At 39.9% G+C, this 17,948-nt stretch overlaps 1 protein-coding gene across 1 annotated transcript in view; it reads right to left on the bottom strand.

Annotated features, from left to right (window-relative positions):
* Nucleotides 1–15,250, bottom strand: part of LOC143253794 (somatomedin-B and thrombospondin type-1 domain-containing protein-like) — a 60,436-nt gene extending 45,186 nt beyond the window's left edge. Inside the window, exons 1-2 of the mRNA XM_076508178.1 lie at nt 14,874–15,250; nt 7,682–7,879 (exon numbers count right to left, since the gene is read on the bottom strand). Coding sequence (XP_076364293.1) covers nt 7,682–7,879; nt 14,874–15,123 — 448 coding nt within the window. The 5' untranslated portion in view covers nt 15,124–15,250. The remainder of the gene's footprint in view (nt 1–7,681; nt 7,880–14,873) is intronic.
* Nucleotides 15,251–17,948: the final 2,698 nt, after the last annotated feature.

The following is a 17,948-nucleotide window of genomic DNA, read 5'->3' as shown; positions in this document are numbered from 1 at the left end:
CTTGGCCTAAATATATGTGCTGCAGGGAACTTCGTGCGCTTAGCAGTCGACTTGTGATTATAATAATCGTGCGTTATTTGTGATTTTTTTGTGAAAAGGCTACTTTGCTGTTCTCGGCTTTGTACCCATCGACAAACCGATCCTCACAGCATCGTATAGAGTTGTATACTTATCGCAAAGCAGAGCAAACCACACACCATTGGTGAAGCACTCGTAAAACCAGCTGCGTTGTAGATGGCGAATATCATGCTGGGAAAAGCTGCTGAAAATAAGTTATCCCAAATTCCTCTCTCAAATGACACCATCAGCAGCAGAATAGATGACATGAGTGATAACATCTTGGCTCAAGTAGTTGCATATCTGATTTCAAGCCCAGCAAAATTCAACCTTCAACTCGACGAGACTACCGACGTTTCCAATCTAAGCCATCTTGTTGTATTCGTGCGCTATGTGAAGAACGACGAGATAAAAGAAGATTTTTTATTCTGTAAGCCTCTTACAACAACTAAAGCAGTCGACGTGAAGAAACTAGTGGATGACTTCTTCAGAGACAACGATCTTTCGAGGGATATGGTTTATGCAGTTTGTTTAGATGGAGCTCCAGTCATGCTGGGACGAAACTCTGGTTTTGGTGCGCTGATGAAAGCCGATGCACACACATCATTGTAACGCACTGTGTTCTGCACAGGCATGCGTTGGCAACAAAAACCTTGCCTTCAAAACTGGCAGAAGTATTAAAAATTGTAGTGGAATGTGTAAACTTTGTGTGAAATAGTGCCCTGAAGCACTGCATCTTCAAAGAGCTGTGTGATGAAATGGGCTCTAAATTCGAGGTACTTCTGTACCATTCTAACGTTCGGTGGTTATCTTGGAGAAAGGTGCTGAATCGTGTTTTTGCTGTGCGTGTGGAATTAGCCCTGTTTTTGTGAGAGCACCAATATTACCATGCAGATTGCTTCGAAAAATCTGAGTTCATTCTCATTTTGGCGTACATGGCCGATATCTTCAATGCTCTCAATCAACAGATGCAGGGCAGTGGAGTCAACATCATCGAAGAAGAAGAAAACCCGAAGGCTTTTTAAAAAAAAAGCTACCATTATAGAAACGATGAACAGTTTGTTTGTTTTGGAATTTTCCACAAAGCTACTCGAGGTCCATCTGTGCTAGCCGTCCCTAATTTAGCAGTGTAAGACTAGAGGGAAGGTAGCTAGTCATCACCACCCACCGCCAACTCTTGGGCTACTCTTTTATCAACGAATAGTGGGATTGACCATCACTTTATAACGCCCCCACGGCTGGGAGAGCGAGCTTGTTTGGCGCGATGGGGATGCAAACCCGCGACCCTCAGATTACTTGATTAAGGCGTCGCGCGCCTTAACACGCTTGGCCATGCCGGGCCGCGATGAACAGAGAATGATAACTTGGCAAACTTTTCCCTGCTGGACGACTGTGTAAGTAAGATCGAAGATGTGTCTGAAATCGGAAACATTTCTGTACCCGGGGAACTGAAGCAAGCAATTGCCATCCACTTAGATGAGCTCGCAAAGTCTCTCGACGGATACTTCCCCACCAGAGAGTCATATTCAGCATGGGTGAGACAGCCGTTCACGTTTAGTGTTGCGACAGCAGATGTCAATGATGAATACCTCGACGAAATCATTGAACTTCAGCAGAGCCAGGTTCAACAGCAACTTTTCAGAACAACAACTCTCTTAATGTTTTATTGCTAAGAAAGCCCTTGAGATACTCATACCGTTTGTTACAACGTATGTTTGTGAGCATTCCTTTTCGAGGATGGCAGACGTAAAAACGAAGAAAAGGAACAAACTTTGTTGTGGAAATGATATGAGAATGGCACTTGCCAAAGTGAAGCCGCGCATTTCTGAACTTGTCTCTGAAAGGCAACAGCAAAAGTTACATTGATTTTCAGTAAATATTCATTGAGTTATGTTTTTGTTTTTGTGTGAAATTCGTGTTTTGTTGGTTTTGTTCTTTGAACACCGTGATATAGTGTGCAACTGATAAATGGCTCATTTTGTGCACTAATAAAATATGTACTTATGTTTTGAATTTGAAAAAAAAAATCATATTTTGTTTTTCCAATTACAAAGGGTTCAGTGAATGCAAGTACGAAACTTCCGGGGTTCAGTACCTCCAACAAGGTTAAGAACCACTGGGCTAAACTATCGAAGCTTCACTTTAGTTCAAGAGAGCGAGAGTGGAGACAAACGGCTGTACTGACAGATCCAAAATCTACTGGTGTGAAAACCCAAACAGTCAACTCATTGCACAGTATTTGATAACGGTAATTTACAATCAAAGTAAGCTACCTGCAGAAGAATTATAAATTAACTTGCTCAAAACGCGGGTCTCTCGGGTTAAGTCGGTGATAAGTTTACGGACTTACAACGCTAAAGTCTAATGTTCGATTACCCGTGGTGGACATAGCGTTTATAACCGATTGCGCTGAAGTTACGATTGTTTAATAAATCAAACGAATTGGTGTCTCTTAACTGAATAATATTACATGAATGCCTTGGTACCAAATACCTGGAGCGACAGTTCCAAGAGGTAAGGTAGCTTTTCCACCGTGTTCCTTTCTTTTTCTTTTTTTACTTTAGTGTTCAACAAGAAACACACTATGGCTGCCGAGTCAGCTGAAATAGAGTTGTTGTTAGAAAGGAATGTTGTCGAACAATCCTTATATAATGCAATTTGAACTGACCTAAGCGACCTCAAACTGCGATGGAAAAACAGCAAACATGGGAACGTATAGGAAAGAGAGAGAGAAAGGGGGAAAAAAAAAACAGCAACGTTCTTTTAGAGTAGAATGGAGAGAGAACTGATTAAAATTCTCCAAAGATATAAAAGGCGGAAATCTGACGTTAAAGAGGGAAAAACAGAGGATGTAAAGTCTTAAAAACAAATTATCCTATTGGTTCCCAATAATCGGAAGAAAAGCGAAACTCCAAACCTGATATGTTGGCGAAACATCTTACTGTAGTACATTCTTCTTTCCCAGTTTTGTTTTTCGTTAGTCATTTATATATTCAAAAGACAAATAAAGAAAAAAAAACATTAATTCAGTGGACTTCAAGGGCACATTAGACACTAACTCATTTTTTTTTCTAGGAAATTACAGAGGGCAGCACCAAACGATTTTTTTTTTGTAATTGTTTGTTTCTTTTCAATTTCGCGCAAAGCTACACAAGGACTATCTGCACTAGCCGTCCCTAATTTTGCAGTGTATAACTAGAGGGAAGACAGCTAGTTATCACCACCCACCGCCAACTCTTATAACGCCTCCATGGCTGAAAGAGCGACCATGTTTGTGTCGGGGTTTCGAACCAGCGACCCTCAGGCTACGAGTGGAGTGCCTTAACCGCCTGGGCATGTCGGGCTTGCCTATCAATCAACTTTTTGCTATATGTTATTCAGCAAGCCAATTATTTCCACCTTCCGTGCGTTTGCTTCCTTTAAACACGGCACCCGGCATGGCCAGGCGGTTCAGGTGCTCCGCTCGTAATCTGAGGGTCGTGGGTTCGAATCCCCGTTACACCAAACATGCTCGCCCTTTCAGTCATGGGGGCGTTATAATGTAATGGTCAATTTGACTATTCTTTTGTAAAAGGGAAGTCCAAGAGTTTGAGGCGGGTGGTGATGACTAGCTCTCTTCCCTCTAGTCTTACATTGCAAAATTAGGGACGGCTAGCGCAGATAGCCCTCGTGTAGCTTTGTGCAAAATTCAAGACAAACCAACCAAGCAAAATCCTTAAAGAGGAAGTGCTGTGAAATTGAGTAAAATGTCGTATTATTTTATGTACTCGTTAGACAGCATTCACTCAAATGATGTGAAGCGGTGAACTACACCAAACAAATAACAGGCCATATATCTACCAGCTGCAGTGAGGCATCAAAACCAAACTGAATTTCTTTTACAGTACCCTACAATTTGATAAATAATAAAGACATGAGAATACCCTTCATTATTATTACTGAACAAGAAATAAGTCAAATTGTCAAAACAAGAGAAAGAAAATGTGCCAACTTCGATGTCAGTGGATTTTTCCAAATTAAGAGAAGGAGGCGTATTAACCTTGAGTTTGTTTGTTGTAAAGCACAAAATCGGACAATGGGCTGTCTGTGGTCTGCCCATCGTAGGTATTTAAGCCTATTTTTTATCGTTTTAGCTTCAATGACTTAATGGTGAGCCACCGGAAGTTCAGCAGGAGTTACCTCCTAAAATAATCTCTTTCAAAATATTATCCACTTTCTCCTTTTCAAAACAACCTTCGAGCGCTTCTAAAAATATTTACATTTTATTTCTAATAACGTACGTTCCCCGCTGGGACAGCTGTAAGTCTACGGACTTACACTGCTAAAATTAGGGGTCCAATTCCCCTCAGTAGATAGTCTGATGTGGTTTTGCTATAAAAAAAAAAACGCGAACTAATAAGACATTATCGACAATATCTTACGAATCAGATAATTTGTAAAAATAATGACGAATTCCAGCGATTTACCCTTATCAACGATATCTGTCATACACCATTATCCTTTTAAATTACAGGTAGGGTTGTTATGTTTGTCTCAGGAATAACGCTACTTAAGATTAATAATATTTCATCTCCAGCTAGCTTAATGTCAGAGTCGAATCAAAAGAAATAGAAATGTTCCAATCCCTCGCTCTAGCAGATTAAGGACCTGAAAATTAATTTGATAGATTCAACATTCGTTTTACTTGTTTCAACGAGTGGATTACGAAGACTTTTTTTTTTTTTTTTCCTTTTCTTTTCCAGACTCTGTGTTTGTTGCTGCTCTTTATCGCTCGGTTTTCGAGAGAATTCTATTCGTATACTGTTTCGTTCTTTTCGTTTTCAAGTTACTATTTGTTTCTCACTTCACTGCTTTAGACATCTAAGTGATTCCCAACAGAGAATGTTTGTTATTCCTTTTTAATGAGAACATCACGTAGTCACAACGTTCGTCAATTTATTGTAATGTTTCTGTAAGCAGACTTTTTTTTTTTTTACTGCATTCGATTGATTATTTAAAGATGTCCAAAATGTTCTTTGGTATGACAGCCGTAAGCCTAAGGAGTTACAAATACAAGATCGGGGGTTCAATTACCTTCGATGGACTCAGCACAAAGCTGGATGTGGTTTTGCTATACACACACACACACACACACACACACACACACTTACTTACTTACTTACTTACTTATCTATCTATCCAAAATATTTAAAACTACATTATCATATTAACGTTTAGCTCAATGGAAATAAAAAGAACAATTTAGGGTTTTACGAAAAAGACAGCTCTGCAATGCGTGAACGTGTTGTGTTTTTTTTTCAACACTGTGTAAAGAAAGGAATAAGTGTTTGTTTGTTTTCCTTTAGCAAAGCCACATCAGGTTATCTGCTGTGTCCACCTAAAGGAATTGAACCCCTGATGTTAGCGTTGCAAATCCGTAGATTTACCGCTGTACTAGCGTGAGGGCTTTTTCTTTGTGATTCTGTTTGCTGAATCATTCGAAAACAATACTACATTAATAAAGTCAAATTATTTTTAAGCGTACATGAGTTAAGCCTAATATGGAGGTATACGTGTGTGTGTGTCTTTTCTTATAACAAAGCCACATCGGGTTATCTGCTGTGTCTATCGAGTGCAACCGAACCCCTGATGTTAGCGTTGCAATTCCGTAGATTTATCGCTGTACCAGCGGAGGAGAAAGAATAAGTAAAGATAAACAGCTCAGATGATAATGGTTAATGTGGTCGAATTGGGGTTCTTAAGGTTTATAATTCACGTTCTGTTGCCGCAAAACTTCAATTCGAACCTTGAGGTTATGGGTGCGATATAATAAAGGCGGTTAAATACACTGTTCAGTCAGTCAAGAGTTGCCCAAGAATGGGCATTGCTGATTAGTTGCTTTTCCTCTAGTCCGTCAGTTCAAAACTAGAGAAGATTATATAGAAAATATAATCCTTGTGTAGCTTTACGGGAAAAATCTTAAACAAACTAAGAAGCGTTTTATCATCCGTAATCAGTCTAATACTGATATCACCTTAAGTAGCGACTGGGAAAACAACGACGTTCCAATTCGTAATTGGTTCCTTCAGCTCAGATCACTAAGCTTTGGACAACCAACTGGCAGTCCAACAACCACCACGGAGCAAGAGGTAATCGTCAATAGTTGCGGCTGTAATATCTGAAATCGATCAAGAGATGGAGTTGTGAGCTAAACATCTGTAGTTTAGAAAAACAACAACAAACAACCACGGAACTATTTCTAAGAACCGTTATGGTGCGGCTAAAAATAATAAAGAAAATAAGGATATTTTTTGTTGTTCTTTCGGTAAGCAATTAGTTGCCAGCCTTTAAGATGTGTCCAAGATGTTCTCTGACCAGACACTAGAAAAAGGATTGAACAATCCTACAAGGATGATCCAAATTAGTTTCTGATAAATCCTAATATGGCCCCAAAAGGACAGAACTTAGCAAACATAAGCTAACAGATGGTTCATTGAAATATTTACTACGTGATGGCTGTCCCATTATTTAGTCATCGTACAGACTGTTAACGAACGTTCTATTGCGAGACAGATTAAGACCAGTTGGAATGTTCTAGATGTGGTTTAATACTAGACGAAAGTGATTTGATTAAAAAAAACAAAAGTCACGAGGTTTAACTTTCCCGACTCAACCTTGACACCAACGCACGTGTTTGACAAGCGCTGTGAGGAAAGACAGATTAAAAAGAAAAAAAGAAACAACAAGATAGAAATAATAACAAACGCCAGACGACAGTTCCTCAGCCAAATAATAAATGTGTCGTTCCACTTTCGTTCTCTTTTCTCCCTACATTTAATCAACTAAGCTGAAGAGGTTCCCATCGAAGCTTTGATAAGTCCTAGGTTTGACCCTTGTCTCTTGACTTCCCTTCGCGTCTGTCACCATTCACCCTGTTTCCAACTTAATGACCATGAAAGGAGACATATATTCTGTAGCTAAGACTTACTATATCAGTATAACGCAGACGGCCAGCTGCTACAAAGAGAAAGGCTTCAAACAGCTGGAACTAAAAGACAGAATTTAATTAGTCTGTTGGGTTTCAAATGAACTACCTAATCCTTTTATCACCAGTTTTATAACACATAGTTTTCACTTTACTAAAATATACCGCGTTTTTTTATTTATATTATTTGATATTTGCAATCGGAACAGCGTATTATGCGATACATAGGTCACTAAACGACCAGAGAGGTAGGGCAATCAATCAGAAGCGCCCGCCGCCGACATGGATGTTCTAAACCTAATGGCAGAACTATTATTTCTTTTAATGCACTCAGTTACACGTGCAAAGAATATTCATAGACGTATCGTTTAACCTTAATCTTTTCAATACGTTTCAAATTCTAAGCCTACTTTATATCTGTAATATAGAGCTTTCGCTTATCTTTATCGTACACTGCTACATTTGTTGTTGTTTTTTTTACGCATAAGGAAATAAGGGTAATTACTTGTTGTATATGATAGAAAATATTGAATTAATTATTAAAATATATATATATATATTAAATATAATACCAATTCTCATTATATTTCGGAGAGATGGGCATATGTCGCAGCTGGCTGTTAGGTTTAGCAACCCTTACGGTAAGTGGGTGAATCTCACCTCGACGAGCATTATCTTGCTGATTATACGCTTCACATTTGTTGCCCAAACAACCTCGTTTCTGCACAACTTCTGGACATCGTTTGCCGCCATTTCGGGGTTCCTGACGAACTAGACGTTCCCGTGTCATCATTCCGGGGCCACAGTCGACGTCACATTTTGACCACGGTTTCCATTCGGTCACCTCGCAATCAGTCACTACATGAAAAATGATAATAATAAAAATATTGATCAAATTAATGAATTATTATTTTATTGTTACTGTCTTGAGAATGAGGGCCAAAAAAAAAAATCGGTTACATGTACATCGACAATATCAGTAGTATTTCTCGGTTTTGGGCCCGGCATGGCGAAGTGTGTTGAGGCGTTCGACTCGTAATCCGAGGGTCGTGGGTTCGAATCCCGGTCGCACTAAACATGCTCGCCCTTTCACCTGTGGGGTTTTATAATGAGATGGTCAATCCCACCATTCGTTGGTAAAAGAGTAGCCCAAGAGTTGGCGGTGGGTGGTGATGACTAGCTGCCTTCCCTCTAGTCTTACACTGCTAAATTAGGGACGGCTAGCGGAGATAGCCCTCGTGTAGCTTTGCACAAAATTGGAAAAAAGATCTATGGTGCTGAGGACCATTATGTTGTAACAAATGCATACTATGTTTCAACATCAAAGTGTAGTTAGAACAGTCTCCTTTATAAGGTCAACGTACTATTAGCCAACATTGTTTGATGACACTGAACAAGTTGTCCATAAATTAGCTACGATTTTTTAATGAAGCGTATATCAAAAGGACACACTTTTTTATGAACACTCCCGCAGAAATACTGATCGAAGTTACTGCTCCAACGTCGAAATTATTTTACATTCACGTTTCGACTGGTTTTTTTGTTTTTTTTAATTTCGCGCAAAGCTACTGGAAGGCTACTTGCGCCAGCCGTCCCTAATTTAGTAGTGTAAGACTAGAGGGAAGACAGCTAGTCATAACCATCCACCGCCAGCTCTTGGGCTACTCTTTTTACCAACGAATAGTGAGATTGACCGTTACATTATAACGCCTCTATGCCTGAAATGGTGAGCATGTTTGGTGCGACGGGGATTCGAACCCGCTCCTCCCAAATTATAAGTAGAACGGTTTCACGGTTTGAAATGACTATAACAAATAACAAGAAAAATCGTCGTAGAACTGTTCGTCAATAATTATTGTAATATTATAATTCAGGATGAAGATGTTTGTAATCGGAACGCATGCGTGTACTGATGAAGTACAGTGTTACTGTGGTTGTTTTCAGAAGAGGGAAGTGTGCTTATAGAAAGATTGAAGAATACAAGAATAACAAAACAAAAACCCAGAAAAACAAATACCATCCATAAACTAGGTATGGTCAGGTGATTAAAGCACTCGACTCGTAATCTGATGGTCTCGGGTTCGAATCCCCGTCACATGCAACATGCTTGCACTTTCAGCTGTGGGGGGTTTATAATGTTATGGTCAATCTCACTATTCGTTGGTAAAAAAAAAAAAAGTATCCCAAGAGTTGGCGGTGGGTGATGATGACTAGCTATTTTATCTCTAGTCTTACACTGCTAAATTAGGAACGGCTAGCGCAGATAGCCCTCCAGTAGCTTTACGCGAAATTCAAACCAAACCTTCCTGAGCTAATGGCCAGGTTGTTAAGGCACTTGACTCGTAATAGGAGGGTCGAGCGTTCGAATTCCCGTCACACCAAATCTGCTCGCCCTTTCAGCTTTGGGGACATTATAAGCGATGATCAATCCCGCTATTCAGTTGATAATGGTTGGTTATGACTAGCTGCCTTCCCTCTAGTCTTACGCTGCTAAATTAGGGACTAAATTAGCTCTCGTGTGGCTTTGCACGAAATTCAAAACAAGCCAAAAACTAGGTACAGCTTATAAGGACTAATGGTAAAACAATTTTAAATGATTAATGGCAGTACGTGTTAAAACACACTTTACTCAAAACAATTAAAACTATATTTTGAATTTTTGTGATATTATAGTAACAATAGGGCAAAACCACTATTGTCAAATAATATAAAATATTGACTTCAGTTTATTGTATTCAAATTTAGGGATCTGGTAAAGAAACTTGTGAATAACCATCCACTCTTTTATATTTTTACACAATCGTGTCTCATTCTACATTTTGACAAAAACACACTGTTTGATGTTTTTGAACAGTGATTAACTCTCAGGGAATACGTGTTTTATTTATGCGGAGATTCATCAGACAGATAGCCTGACGTTAAGAACTGACATTGTAATTATTGTCACATTAGAAAGTTGGTCGAGAGACAATAATTTCATAATTAAAAACCTGATTTATACGAACAAATAGGGCGTCCCAGAGAAAATGAACCAATCACAAGCAAGATAAGTCTTTTATTTCTAAAATATTCTATTCGTGCACCAGGATCTTACAAGATTTAGTTTGGTTTGAATTTCGCGTAAAGCTACACGAGGGGTATCTGTACTAGTCGTCCCTAATTTAGCAGTGTAAGACTAGAGGGAAGGCAGCTAGTCATCACCACCCACCACCAACTCTTGGGCTTCTCTTTTACCAACGATAGTGGAATTGACCGTGACATTATAACGCCCACACGGCTGACAGGGCGAGTATGTTTGATGTGACAGGGATTTGAACCCGCGACCCTCGGATTACACACACGCTACATGGTCAAAAGTATGTGGACACTGGACCGTTACACCCATATTTGCTTGTTGAATATCTCATTCCAAAACCATGGGCATTAATATAGAGTTGGTCCTACCTTTGCTGCAAAAACAGCCTCCACTCATTTCAGAGGCTTTTCACAAGATTTCGAAACATGGTTGCAGGGATTTGCTCCTATTCAGCCACAAGAGTATTAGTAAGGTCGTGCATTGATGTAGGACGAGAAGGTCTGGCTCGCAGTCGGTGTTCCAGTTTATCCCAAAGGTGTTCGATGGGGTTGAGGTCAGGGCTCTGTGCAGACCAGTCAATTTCTTCCACACCAACCTCGGAAAAACATGTCTTTATGGAACTCGCTTTGCGCATGGGGGCATTATCATGCTGAAATAAAAAAGGTCCTTCCCCAAACTGTTGCCACAAAGTTGGAAGCACACAATTATCTAGAATGTCATTGTATGCTGTGGCAGATTTCCCTTCATTGGAACTAAAGAGCCTGGTCCAAGCCATGAAAAACAACACCAGACCATTATTCCTCCTCCACTAAACTTTACAATTGGCACTATGCATTCAAGCAAATAGAGTTCTCATGGCATCTGCCATACCGAGATTCGTCCACCAGACTGCCAGATAGTGAAGCGTGATTTATCACTTCAGAGAACACGTTTCCACTGCTTCAGAGTCCAATGGCAGTGTGCTTTACACCACTCCAGCTGACGCTTGGCATTGTGCATGGTGATCTTAGGCTTGTATGCAGCCTGCTCGGTCATGTAAACCCATTTCTTGAAGCTTCTCACGAACAGTTCTTGTGATGACGTTGTTTCCAGAGGTTATTTGGAACTCGGTAGCGAGTGTTGCAACTGTGGATTGATGATTTTTTACGTGCTACGCGCTTCGGCACTCGGCGGTCCCGTTCTGTGAGCTTGTGTGGCCTATCGCTTCGTGGCTGAGCTGTTGTTTCTCCTAGACGTTTCCATTTCACAATAAGAACACTTACAATTGACCGGCGCAGTTCTAGCAGGGCAGAATATTTGACGAACTTGTTAAAAAGGTTTCATCCTATGACAGTGTCACGTTGAAGTCACTGAGCTCTTCAGTATGACCCATTCTACTGTCAGTGTTTGTCTTTGGAGATTGCATAGCTGTATGCTTGGTTTTATGCACCTGTTAGCAATGGGTGTGGCTGAAATAGTCGCACCCACTAATTAGAAGGGGTCTCCACATATTTTTGGCCATGTAGTGTATATATAGTCAAGATGGCCTGAAGGTGCCAGAGAAACGCACATAGAAAAGTTTAGACAACTGTTTCTTAAATAATATTTTTCACTTGTTCTGTCATGTTTAATTTATTTTTATTACTCATAACCATATGTTTAAATATATGTGCTTTTTTAGTTAAAGTAGTTTCAAAGTAGGTAGAATTATATATAATTGTGTAACCACGGGAAGCTGTTTAAAAACTTGTTTTTTGTTTAAGTACGAAGCTCCACAATGGGCTACCTACGCTGTGCCCAGCCGAATTAAACTATTTAAAGTCCTGAAGTTTATTTTGCTGTTTCACCGGGAGACAGAAATAATGATATATATATATATCAGTATTTGAAATTAAAAGAACTAAGTTAAATCCAAGCGAGTTGGTTTATACGTTAAGCGTGTGACACCTATTGGATACTAATTAATCTTACAACTTGTTTTTGATCAAGAGTTGACGAGAGATATTATCAGAAGAAAAAAAAGCGTTAGACAATAAAAAATGGTATAGCACTGGTAGTAAAGTAAATAACCAATGAAATCACAGAACATGTCTATAATCGAATAAAATACCCAACAGAATCGTGTTTAATTAGAATATAAATAGAAAGTTTGGAGTTAATTGTTTGGTTGCTTCACAGTTTACCGTTAACTGTCGATCGTTGATAGTTTTTCAAGCCAAAACTCTATAAAGTTTATTAGCTTGAACGTGGGTGGGGGGATAAATAAATGAGCCGAAAGAGAGAGGCGTCTCGGGTGCGGAATGTCCTAGACACAACCTGGTAATTAAACGCGCACAAGTACCTTGGGTATTCTGGTTAGCGTTGTGAAACTATAGCGTAAATAACGCCAGTGTTTAGCAGCAGTGTTGTAGCAGCAATTACTTTTCTGTACAAGTTTCTTCTTAGATTCCAGTAAATAAGAGTACAGTGGCCAAAATATTCATTAAGGTGAGCTTTCCTATAGCTTGACCAGCAGACGCAGAGCTAAACTGCACGAGGGCGTACACTGTTGCTTTAAATCTCAGTATGGGGACTGGCATTTAATCCGCCCTCTGTCATTTGCTCTACCCTTCCTTAAGTTGGGGTCCAATGAAACGTAAAACAGGGACAAACTTAAATGTAGATTAATTGACGGAATTAATTTGGGGGGAACGGAATCTCAGGGGACCAGTCCCCTGCTAGCGCCGGCATTGGACTTAATGCACGAGGTTTTATTATCTTTCTTTATTTTAATTACACTTCACACACGTGTATACAATTTGTCTCGGATATTTATAGATGTATTTTAAACCAAGGTTTAACAATCGACTCTCGCTCGAATCCACTAGGGCATGTTTATCCATCTGCTGACAGTGTCTTTAACCTATACTCTCAATCTCGTAAATACTTTCTGACACCTACTGATCTTGGCACATTTATTTATTTATTTTAGGAAACGCTATCCTTCCATTCGACAGACTGATTAGCGAAATTTTAGTCCAGAATTACGACTACGACTATCTCATCGTCCATCTATACGACTAGATTTTACCCTTTGGTTAGTTTAGTCACTTCTTAGCTTGGTTGTCTGGAAGTAGCTGATCAGATAGATTATCCATAGTTAATAAAACGCCAGTCGATTCGTTTTTGTTTGTTTTTTTCCATTTTCGCTCTACTCTTTCGTACAGTGCAGCATTAGTATGAAAGAGTAGAGCGAAACGAACAAGACTTGAGGTTAATGGTAAGTTTACGGGCTTACAACACTAAAATCCAGGTTCGATTCACGCTAATGCTACCCTATTCATATTCATTTCATTCTTTGCTCGTATGTGTTAATATGTTAGTTCAACCAACTGAACACCACACTCGGCCGCTGAGGCTTCCTTAAGTCTGGTGATCATTTGTTCGTTTCGCCAGTCGATCTATTCAATTTGTTCCCTGTTTTTATTTACTGAGATATCTAAATGCATGTTCTCTTACTTAGATGGTGTTTCTATGTCACATACGAGGGCGTGACGACATCATTCGGAAGAACCTCACCATATGTTTTAGTCAACCTTGGAAGTCTGTTTTGATCAGTTTCTAATTATAAAACGACTCCCACCACCCTGTCTATTGTTTTATTATGACGTTTCGTATGTTACTTTTTTCTTTCGTCAGGTAAAGACCTCTCCTGGTGCCAAGGTAATGTAATTAAAACTAACAATGCTGACCGACTTTCATTGAAAAAGAGTGTGATAATAAATAGCATTAAGTACATCTACAACATCTTTTCTATTTTGTGAGCAGCGTTTCTAATGGATTACATTACGCCTGCGGCTTTATAATGGTAACAAGTAGCTTAAATATTATTAACTTAGAATCGTATGTGGGAAAAACAAAAACGTACTAAAGCAAAAACTTCCAAGCTCTGCCACTAGGATTCGCTATAATGCTACCTTGTTATCTGGAACGAACTCCTATTAGATTGACATACCGGCATCTCCTAACCTGCCTATTTTTACTACTTGTCCAAGGGCACGTATGAGGAAGAAAAAGTGGGACCTAACCCCCACAGTAATCAAAATATTTCATAAGTTTTTGCGTTTGCGCATTCTACCATTATTATCTGGAACTGAACTTTTACATATTTATACCCCCTTGCTACCAAGATGGCCCGGCATCGCTTGGTGATTAGGGTGCTCGACTCGTAATCTGAGGGTCGCGGGTTCGAGTCCCCGTCGTTACAAACATGCTTGTTGTAATATAACGGTCAATCCCACTATTTTTTGGAAAAAAAAAGTAGCTCAAGAGTTGGCGGTGGGTAGTAATGACGATTAGTTGCCTTCCCTCTAGTCTTACATTGCTAAATTAGGGACAGCTAGTGCAGATAGCCCTCGTGTAGCTTTGCGTGAAATGTAAAACGAACAACTTTATAAAGATTGTATAAAAATTAATTTATACGCACACTTGTTGTCTGTTTCTCCGTCTGTCAATATTGAAAATTACATGATTATTAAAATTATTAGAAAAAATGGTGCTTTGTTATGAGTAAAATTAAAAAAAAACAACCTAAACTTTCAGCCCATCAATTAATTTAAGGCTTAACTTCTGGTTTTTGTGAGAGCGAAAGGAAACCTGTTGGCTTGACGAAAATAAAAGTTGACAACAGAAAGCACGCAAGCGACGCTGGCCTTGACGCTTGAGTAAAATTTTCTTGCCGCTTTAATTAAACTCAAGACATCCTTGGACGAACAAATAGAAAGGAAGACATAGAGAAATGTATCTGTTGTTTCTCACCTCTGCACGATTCCTTGAAGTCATGGCAACAGTCTCTAAGCTTCATGCAAGCGTGGTCGCAGTAACAGGGTTTGTCATCCAGGTCTTCGCTGATTTTGTTGATGGGCGTCTTTTGAACGACACAAGAGCTGTCGCGGCCCGGGCAGCACAGATTAGCCTCGCGACACGAGCCTCGTGCTTGTATGACGCAAAATAAATGAATCGAAAGGGAAATTAAAAATGTTATTATCTTCGCCCGAAATATGGCCATTTTAAAGTCCGACTGTTTAATGTAGCTCGAATGTTTCTGTGTTGGAAAGTTCCTCCGAAATCTGCGGAACAGAAACAGAGATGGGCTCGCGCGCCTCAACGAGTGCACACGAGCAACTGAACGCGAGCCACGTGCGCTTACGGTTTAAATCCCTTAAAAGGATTTACAACAACGCAAAAACAAGCAAATGAACAGAGAAGCCATCCTCTTACAAAATAGGCTTATTACATTCCCGGTAACTCTAAGTAATATGGAAAATATATAATCCTTCTTAACTTCGTTTGTGTTTTGAAGCGAGCTACATCATACGTGTCGTGTTTATTTACCTTTTTATTGGCTTTTCATGATGAGGGCCACATTTCCCGCTTTTCTATCACCCTAAACTAAAAAATCGATTCTTTTCCGAGGTGTATGCTGCTAATGACACTTGTAATAATTCGAAATGACAAAAAGAAAGTCACAACAGATCATAAAAAAGTCAGTTTGTTGTTCTTTGTTATCAGTGTGGTTAGGGGAAAAAAAACGCAAACTTTACTTTTATCGCGGCCCGGCATGGCCTAGCGCGTAAGGCGTGCGACTCGTAATCCGAGGGTCGCGGGTTCGCGCCCGCGTCGCGCTAAACATGCTCGCCCTCCCAGCCGTGGGGGTGTATAATGTGACGGTCAATCCCACTATTCGTTGGTAAAAGAGTAGCCCAAGAGTTGGCGGTGGGTGGTGATGACTAGCTGCCTTCCCTCTAGTCTTACACTGCTAAATTAGGGACGGCTAGCACAGATAGCCCTCGAGTAGCTTTGTGCGAAATTCCCAAACAAACTTTTATCGCCACATACACACACACACACACACACACAACTGGACATATTTTCCCTCGTATTATTCCTCTGTCACAGGAGGACACATTTTTTTCAAGACTAAATATAATACTTTCGATGTACATTAAAACCTGAAAAGTATGTTTCAATCAGATTTGTTTTTTGTTGTTATTACGTGTAATATTTGGATAAGGCCCGGCATGGCTAGATCATTAGGGCGCTCGAATCGTAATTTGAGGTTCACTCACGGATTCAAATCCCAGGCACACCAATCATGCTTACCCTTTTAGCCAGAGGGGTCATTATGTGATGGTCAATCCCACTATTCGTTGATAAAAGAGTAGCCCATGAGTTGGTGGTGGGTAGTAGTGATAACTACTTGCTTTCCCTTTAGTCGTACACTGCTAACTTAGGGACAGCTAGCGCAGATAGCCCTCGTGTAGTTTTACGCGAAATTCAAACCAAAACATATTCGAATAAGCAGAGAATCGCCCTCCGCAAGCTCGGGAAGTTGGGGTGGGTCAGACGAAGTCAATCTACTTTATCACCCTCTCCACGAGCTTGTGATATGATTGATCTTAATGACCATACGGCTAAAGTATATCCCATGGATAAAGTTAATGTTTCCACAAGATATAAAGGAACTAAATAACCGATAAAACACTACTATAACACTATGTAACAGAATTTTTACTTTTTCTTGTTCCTGGGCAGAAAGTTTTGTTTCCCAATTGCTTATGTCTAAAGTAAATGAAAAAGACCTATTTTTCTCTTCAGACTTTGCTTTTGTGACCCGGGTAATGAAATTTTCAAATTTACTCGTTTTCCAGAACATTCCATTTAATTTCATTACTGTGTAGCTGATAGAGAATTTTCTCGAACTTTCAAGAACTTTCTAGAATGTTGTGGAACCTATGAGAATTTTCTAGAACTTTACATAGTAAGGGGCTAACCACTCACCACTTTAGTTTGTTTCCAGCTGCCTAAGTAAACACATAAATCTATGTGATTTTATCAGAGATGGCATCAAGAAGCTGCAAGCGTTTTGCTATGTATGTGGCAAATTTATTAAGACAAGAGCGAAAAAGTACTCTGTGACAGCATCTACTAAAATGTGTGAAGCCTACAAGGCATATTTCAACATGTCTATCGGGGATCAAGACAAACCGTGGGCACCTCATTTTACCTAAGAGTACTGCAAAAAAAACTCTAGAAGGTAAGACGGACAAGTTTTGCTTGTTTGAATAGTAAGATTTTATATTATACAAATTTAGACCTTTTAAGATTTAAATATCTTTCGGCGCACCTCAAAGACCTTGCTAGAAGCCTTGAAGTATGATGAATATGGCTGGGAGGTTATCGGAGACTTCAAAATGGTGACATTCCTGATGGATCTCCAAGTTTCTCTGTTATCTTTGTCTTTGAGACAGTATGGTCACCGCAGTACACTACAACAGGAAGCACTGGCCACAATGGACCGAGTTCTCTGTGGGAGACACAATGTCAAGTGTGAGCCACTAGTGGACCTACAGTTGTTTCCACCATTGCACATAAAATTGGGTCTCATGAAACAATTTGTCACAGCCCTTGATAAGGAGTCTGCAGCCTTCAAGTACTTTCGAAACTTCTTCCCTAAGTCTAAGCTGTCTGAGGCAAAGGTCAAAGCTGATGATTTCGTTGGACCACAAATAAAGAAGATCCTGGAGTGCACAGACTTCCCCAAGAAGCTCAGTAGAAAGTAGAAAAAAGCTTGGGGCAGCTTTATCGCAGGGGTTCGGGGCTTCTTGGGCAATCACACGGCCGAAAAGTATGTTGAACTGGTTGAGACTCTGGTGAAGAACTACGGCGAAATGGACTGCAGGATGTCCCTGAAAGTCCATATTCTTGATGCTCATCGTGATAAATTCAAGGATAACGTGGGAGCATACTCAGAGGAGCAAGGTGAGAGCTTCCACCAAGATGTTACTGGACTTTGAAAGTCGCTACCAAGGAGCGTATAACGAAAACATGATG

Source organism: Tachypleus tridentatus, chromosome 6 (assembly GCF_004210375.1).
Source record: "Tachypleus tridentatus isolate NWPU-2018 chromosome 6, ASM421037v1, whole genome shotgun sequence".
Classification (NCBI taxonomy): domain Eukaryota; kingdom Metazoa; phylum Arthropoda; class Merostomata; order Xiphosura; family Limulidae; genus Tachypleus; species Tachypleus tridentatus.
The sequence above is the reverse complement of the archived record's forward strand: the minus strand, read 5'-3'. Positions and strand labels throughout refer to the sequence as shown.